Below are 6,694 nucleotides of genomic sequence, written 5' to 3'. Positions count from 1 at the left end.
TAAATAGATGGAAGCACAAATCTATATTTGAAGTTGGGAGCAATTTCAAAAAACCGCTCACCGGTCAACAGTGACGTCATGGAGCCATCGATGACTTTTTCGATAACTACCACCAGTTGCATTTCATATTAGTTTAAAATGTTTAATTAAAAATATTTTTAGTCCATTAAAAAAAAGTTTGCGAACTAGCATTGTTATTGTACAATTTCGCAAAATAGAAATAGATAGTTTTATATAAAATGAGTAAAAAAATATATTTCCAGTTGAGCTAGGATTTCATACTTCATTGAAAAGTGCGCCTAAATCCCCAAACGTTCACACTGGCTGCAAACATCGATAAAAGCCAAAATAATACCGATTAATCGATTGGCCCATTACTCATCGCGGAAAACGTGAACGAAAAGCAAGTTGCCGCCTGTCTGCTAGGAACTTTATTGTTTTAAACTGTAATACGTGCTAAAGGCCAACCCCATCACATAAATATGGTAAGACCGACCGCAAATAATCCGAGGATAACCAGGGGAATCCCAATCATGGACTCCTTCGCGAACGGCATGCGATTGTAAACATAACCTGCAAAGAAGCTTCTCGCAAGCCGACGACATCTGCTGACTAATTGGAGACTTTTACTATATATTTTCCGCTATATCCGTATGATCCGCAGCAACCGCAAATCGTGCTCCTCAAAGAAGGCACTGACTCGTCGCAGGGCAAGCCGCAACTGGTGTCCAACATCAATGCCTGCCAGTCGATCGTGGACGCGGTGCGGACCACTCTGGGTCCCCGTGGCATGGACAAGCTGATTGTGGATGCCCGCGGCAAGGCAACGATCTCCAACGATGGAGCCACCATCATGAAGCTGCTGGAGATCATCCACCCGGCGGCCAAGACCCTGGTGGACATTGCCAAGTCACAAGACGCCGAGGTAAGTGATTGGTACCCCTGAGAAGCCAAGCACGTGACACAGCTAAAGCTTTGATTCGACTTCTCCTTTAGGTGGGTGATGGCACCACGTCCGTGGTTCTGCTGGCTGGCGAGTTCCTTAAGCAGGTGAAACCCTTCGTGGAGGAGGGAGTGCACCCACGAGTCATCATTAAGGCCATCCGCAAGGCCTTGCAGCTCTGCATGGAGAAGATCAACGAAATGGCCGTCCAGATTGTGGAACAGTCCAAGGACCAGCAGCGTGCTCTCCTTGAGAAGTGCGCAGCCACTGCCATGTCCTCCAAGTTGATTCACCAGCAGAAGGACTTCTTCTCCCGCATTGTAGTCGATGCTGTTCTCTCACTGGATGAGCTGCTGCCCCTCAACATGATTGGCATTAAGAAGGTGACCGGTGGATCACTGGAGGAGTCACAGCTGGTGTCGGGCGTGGCTTTCAAAAAGACCTTTTCCTATGCCGGCTTCGAAATGGCCCCCAAATCCTATGACAACTGCAAAATTGCCCTGCTCAACATCGAATTGGAGCTAAAGGCTGAGCGCGACAACGCCGAGATCCGCGTAGACAACGTCAAGGAGTACCAGAAGGTGGTCGACGCCGAGTGGCAAATCCTCTACAACAAGCTGGCCAAGATCCACGAGTCTGGCGCCAATGTTGTCCTCTCCAAGCTGCCCATCGGTGATGTGGCCACACAGTATTTCGCCGACCGCGACATATTCTGCGCCGGCCGTGTTCCCGAAGAAGATCTTAAGCGCACCATGAAGGCTTGCGGTGGAGCCGTCATGACGACGGCCAATGACATTAAGCCCAATGTTCTCGGTCTGTGCGAACACTTCGAGGAGCGCCAGGTGGGCGGCGAACGTTTCAACCTCTTCCAAGGTAAGAATCTTATTCGCATACTTAATTGAAGGACTCATTTTAACAACCACTTAATATTTTTCATTTTAAATAGGCTGTCCCAATGCCAAGACGAGCACCCTTATCCTGCGTGGCGGTGCCGAACAGTTTCTGGAGGAGACTGAGCGATCCCTCCACGACGCAATCATGATCGTGCGCCGCACCATCAAGCATGATTCCGTGGTGGCCGGCGGTGGTGCCATTGAGATGGAGTTGTCCAAGCTGCTGCGCGACTATTCGCGCACCATTGCCGGCAAGGAGCAGCTGCTGATCGCTGCCATCGCCAAGGGCCTGGAGATCATTCCTCGCCAGCTGTGCGACAACGCCGGCTTCGATGCCACCAACATTCTCAACAAGTTGCGCCAGAAGCACGCCCAGGGTGAGTGTCCAATATTATTTGTCCATACAAAGCCACCTTAACAATGAGTGAGTTTGAAATTTATATTTGAAAGCGGGGAAGATAAGTTTTTATTTTAAAGAACTTGTGTATGAAACATTTGTTCCTCTGTAACAAGTTATAATCTATGTTTATTCACTTCGTCCAATTGTCTGTCTGATTACTTTTTGAGCTGCTCATGCCAGAGCAGAAAGCAGGGTTCCTGGCATAGACCCGGCTTATCGGGACAGGTGTTGCACATGTACCTGCTGAACTGCAGCATTCCGCCTTTGTGGCAATAGCGGCAGTTTTTCTTGGCCGGCTTTCCGTTCTGCTGGATAAGCATGGGTTCGTGTAGAACCGTCTTCAACCTGGGCTCGGGCACCGGTTTGTTCTTTGACCGTTCATATGTCTCTGGCTTCTGGGGACTAATTAGCGGTTCGTTCGTCACTTCTTCTCTTAGAAGCGACTTAATGATGATCACCCGGAACTCCGAGTAACTTTTAAGATGTCCGACTCGCGCATTCTGGCCGTTGGCGAAGTATAGCAAATAGGCATTGTACACGAGGATGTTGAGTAGGAAAATGGTCAGCTTCATGTTTGCCGGCAGCTCCTTGCAGGCAGCTTGGTAGTGGATCAGGTGGTGGCGACCATCGTTTCCAGGTCGTAGTTGAAACTCGAGCTCCTGGATCAACTTAGGTTTTGCATTTGTCTTTTGCATGGCCATCTCCTTGGAATAAATGGCCAAGCAGTCGGAGCTGAAGAAGTACAAGCTCTTTGCCCGTCGTCGCCATTTGGCCATCATCAGAGAAGTGGCATAGCTGGTGGAGATGCTGTTGGAATCCAACCGCTGGTGCACCAGTGCCTTACTGTTGCCATATCTATTCCTGTCCAGCAGACCAGTGCAATAGGTGCTTTTCTTGGCCAACTCCTGAGCCAGGCCGTAGCTTCCATAGAACTTTGAGGCGTACACAGTGCGTCCTCCCTGGTAACCCTCCATTAGTTTCAGGGCAATCTTGTTTCGGTGCTCCACCAACTGCCGGGAATTGCGTACCCATGCCGGTGCGTCTTCCTTCCGCACAATCTCCGGTAGAATCTTCACCACCAGACCGCTCTGCTCAGTTAGCATATGCAGCAGTAGTGCGTTGGTACGGAATTTGTTTGGAAGATCATCCTGGTACCTTAATGCACCCTTCCACAGAGTGATAGGTTCATTGAGTACCATTTGCTGGCCACAATTGTATATCTCTTCCATACGCTCGTTGATGAAGTCTAGCAGTAGACAGTTCTTCAGTTTGGCTCTGCCCGTTTGTAGCTGCGGTGCATCAACGTTAAGGCTGTGCAGCAGCTGCTGATACCGTTCCAGGGGCATCTTCCCAGAGAATCCGACGAGACCGTAAAACATGTTAGTGCTCCAGTAATCCGAAAGGTGCTCCAGCTTCAGGTCACACATAAGCAGGGAAAGCGCCATAAAGATTTCCATTTCTTCGGCAGTTGTGGGCTTGGACTTGAGCTCTCCTCCCTTTAGGTTGCAGCTTTGGGCTAGGGAACTGAAGAACTTGGAGCGATTTCCCAGCAGTTGGTTGAAGTAGTGCTGTGGTCCCTGGAAGCGTTGTCCGAATTTCAGCCCAGTTTGCTGGATGGGAAATTTGAAGAGTAGTCTGGAGCCCGCCTGCTGGCTGCTCCAATCTGGATCGTAGTCATCCATATCGTCTGTGTTTAAAAAGGATATTTATATAAGTGGGGGCTTGAAGTGACGCGAGGAGCACCCTTCTTACCCTGACAGAAGACATCTGCCGCTTGGTAATCAAGCTCCGAGTAGCCATCCTCGTCGGAATCACTTTCTTGCTCTTCCAATTCCAAGCGAACGGTGTTGGTGGCCGCCTTCTGCTCCGCCACCAGCTGCAATTGGAGTTCAGTGAGATCCGGCTTGATATCGGCCGTACTTAAATCGTAGTCTGCGAGCGCCGGATAGCCGTCCAAGGGTTCCGACTTGATGTCCACACTGCGCCGCTTCACCGGCGATCGGTGATCGTCCTGGCGCGGCTTCAGTTGCTGCTTGCGCTTTCTCCCGGAGCTAGACATTTTGTTTGGCTGCGTTTTTTTCTTCCAGATAATGTAAATACAGCGGAAATTTTAGCCGCAACAACGCGTGTTTTTCTTCGACCTCACTGTCACTCGTCCTCTCTCACTCTAGTCACATGTGCTGTATGTTGTGCTCTTTCGCACCTTCTCAATTCGTTTATTGCGCGGGCTGTATGCGGCGCTGCCACCTGGGCGGAATGTAATCTGCGAAAATCGTTGGCGAATTCAAATCGGTAGTCTAATTTTGAACTCTAATTTATAATTTAAACATTGTTCTGAATTAATTTTATTTAATAAAACTATGTGTGATATCATGCAACGTAATAGTATAGTATAGATTTTATATTCTAAGTAACAGTGTTTTTAAGCTAAAACACCATTTTTTGCCATTTTTGCAGGAGGCCAGTGGTTCGGCGTCGACATCAACAAGGAAGACATTTCGGACAACTATGAGCAGTGCGTCTGGGAGCCGTCTATCATCAAGATCAATGCACTGACGGCGGCCGCCGAGGCAGCCTGCATGATCCTTTCCGTCGATGAGACAATAAAGAGTCCCAAGGCCGGAGAACCCCCGATGGCCGGCGGTGGCATGGGAATGGGCCGCGGAATGGGCAGGCCCATGTAAATAGAATCATTCAGAAATCCAGAGAACACTACACCTTAATCATCATAACTCACTTGCATTTCTCTCCTAATTTAACACGTACACGTATTACTCGGTCATACCTTCGCATTTCGCACGCTTCGAAGCAAGAACAACAGCAACAATAATCCACTGACCTATCTGTATATGTTTAATAATAAAACACAAAATTGAAAATTGTATTTTCATAACATACAGAACGTTTTTAGTTTGAATGCGGGGCGATGTGGCAACTCTGCGGGGAGTGCTGTTAAGCAGCTGCCGTGGTGCTGTTAAACGCAAGCAACATTTGTTAATCCAATCCCACTCGAAAATAAACAATAAATAATGGGCAATCATAAAGTTCTTCGATCAGCGGGAAACAATTTACGCTATTCGATGTACGAGTTTATTGACGCGGTACACAAACGTTCTATTATATGGGAACGGAGCCACCCAAACTTCCATAACCGCGAACTCAGAGATGAGGCCTGGCAGCAAATTGGCCACGAGCTTTGCGCGAATTTTGACGACTCCAGCGAGCCGGAGAGGCAGGAAATAGGTAGGTGGTGCCATACCTATTTGGTTCTATATTATACATAACTTCCAATTCCAGTCAAAACCCTGCTCAAACGTTGGAAAAACACGAGGGACAGCTACCTACGGGTCAACCGGCTACGTCAAAGTGGCGAGGAGGTGGCCAGAGCTTCCTACATCTACGAAAAGGAACTGAGTTTCCTGCTGAACGTGAAAGCAGAGTCGGAGGACGATGTAGAATCCTTGAAAGAGCAACCCAAGCTTCAGGGCAAACGGAAGCGAGTGAGCACTGCCGCACAGAGATCTGCAAAAACTCCACGAAAGAGAAACTCCGACCAGGAATCGAATATTGAGCCTGCCATCCGCAATCCAGCCATTCCGGACAACATAAATACGGTTCTGGAAGATCTGGGCTGCTCCAAGGGGGACACCGCCACTCCGGAAATCGCATATATTCCACAGTTACCACCAGATCCACCCTGCAGTACAAACACCGCCTACTTGTCCGCCGATCCTGATCAGGCCTTCTTCGACACCATTAAGCCTCACATGCAGCAGATGTGCGCCGATCGCAAGCTCGACTTTCAGATCGAGGTCCTGAAAATCCTACGCAACTTTAAGCCGAATTGAATATTTACCAGTCGAATCATTTACAAATGCATTTACAATAAGGGCAAAATTATTTTAACAGCAAGTTAACATAGGCAATAAGAACACAGTCAATCGTTATCGTACATCGTCTAATATTTAGGGCGCGAAATTTAAACACTGAATTGTAATTTGTAATAAAACATACAAACAATAATATTCACAATCCAAGGGTTGAGCTTTAATGCAACCAATGATTCAATTATTTTTTTAGTTTTTAATAACGCGTCAAACAATTTTCTCATATTAACTTCTGTGTTTTGTGCAATGTATATATTATACGCTTACTTTTGTAATTTTTATAATAATACAATAGTTGTAGAGAACTAGAATTAGACATAAAAAATAAAAACATTAAATAATGTATACAAAATATGCATTTTATTTTGTTTTAAACAATAAATTATCTAAGGATGGTAATGTATTTCTGTACGTAGTTTTCAATATCAATTTCTTAGTAATAAATTTACAACATGGGTTTGTACATATATGTACTATGTATGCAAGCACATTGTCCACATGTGTAATTGATATTTTTACATAAGTCCCATGTTCTGTTTGTCATCCCCCTAGCCACTACTTTCTTGGGCCG

At 46.9% G+C, this 6,694-nt stretch overlaps 3 protein-coding genes across 3 annotated transcripts; 2 read left to right on the top strand and 1 right to left on the bottom strand.

The window, feature by feature from the left end:
• Positions 1–364: 364 nt before the first annotated feature.
• Positions 365–5,135, top strand: LOC117142942 (T-complex protein 1 subunit eta). The gene is made up of 5 exons (XM_033307256.1): positions 365–485; positions 665–925; positions 997–1,816; positions 1,890–2,213; positions 4,694–5,135. The coding sequence occupies exons 1-5, from the start codon at positions 483–485 to the stop codon at positions 4,918–4,920; spliced, it is 1,635 nt and encodes a 544-aa protein (XP_033163147.1). The 5' UTR covers positions 365–482; the 3' UTR covers positions 4,921–5,135.
• Positions 2,273–4,457, bottom strand: LOC117142941. Its single transcript, XM_033307255.1, has 2 exons — positions 3,989–4,457; positions 2,273–3,923 (listed from the first exon to the last, which is right to left on the bottom strand). The coding sequence occupies exons 1-2, from the start codon at positions 4,293–4,295 to the stop codon at positions 2,392–2,394; spliced, it is 1,839 nt and encodes a 612-aa protein (XP_033163146.1). The 5' UTR covers positions 4,296–4,457; the 3' UTR covers positions 2,273–2,391.
• A 56-nt stretch (positions 5,136–5,191) lies between the features above and the next one.
• LOC117142943 lies at positions 5,192–6,372 on the top strand. Its single transcript, XM_033307257.1, has 2 exons — positions 5,192–5,479; positions 5,534–6,372. The coding sequence occupies exons 1-2, from the start codon at positions 5,266–5,268 to the stop codon at positions 6,082–6,084; spliced, it is 765 nt and encodes a 254-aa protein (XP_033163148.1). The 5' UTR covers positions 5,192–5,265; the 3' UTR covers positions 6,085–6,372.
• The last annotated feature ends 322 nt before the right edge of the window (positions 6,373–6,694 follow it).

The sequence above is a fragment of the Drosophila mauritiana genome, chromosome 3R, assembly GCF_004382145.1.
Source record: "Drosophila mauritiana strain mau12 chromosome 3R, ASM438214v1, whole genome shotgun sequence".
NCBI classification, from domain to species: Eukaryota; Metazoa; Arthropoda; class Insecta; order Diptera; family Drosophilidae; genus Drosophila; species Drosophila mauritiana.
The sequence above is the reverse complement of the archived record's forward strand: the minus strand, read 5'-3'. Positions and strand labels throughout refer to the sequence as shown.

Bases quoted from the DNA above. Each gene is read 5' to 3' on its own strand.
- LOC117142942 (XM_033307256.1), top strand. The intron at 1,817-1,889 runs GTAAGAATCTTA...CATTTTAAATAG, and splicing joins ACGTTTCAACCTCTTCCAAG to GCTGTCCCAATGCCAAGACG. The intron at 2,214-4,693 runs GTGAGTGTCCAA...CCATTTTTGCAG, and splicing joins GCGCCAGAAGCACGCCCAGG to GAGGCCAGTGGTTCGGCGTC.
- LOC117142941 (XM_033307255.1), bottom strand. From the start codon at position 4,295: ATGTCTAGCTCCGGGAGAAAGCGCAAGCAGCAACTGAAGCCGCGCCAG. The intron at 3,924-3,988 runs GTAAGAAGGGTG...TTTTAAACACAG, and splicing joins GGCAGATGTCTTCTGTCAGG to ACGATATGGATGACTACGAT.
- LOC117142943 (XM_033307257.1), top strand. From the start codon at position 5,266: ATGGGCAATCATAAAGTTCTTCGATCAGCGGGAAACAATTTACGCTAT. The intron at 5,480-5,533 runs GTAGGTGGTGCC...TTCCAATTCCAG, and splicing joins GCCGGAGAGGCAGGAAATAG to TCAAAACCCTGCTCAAACGT.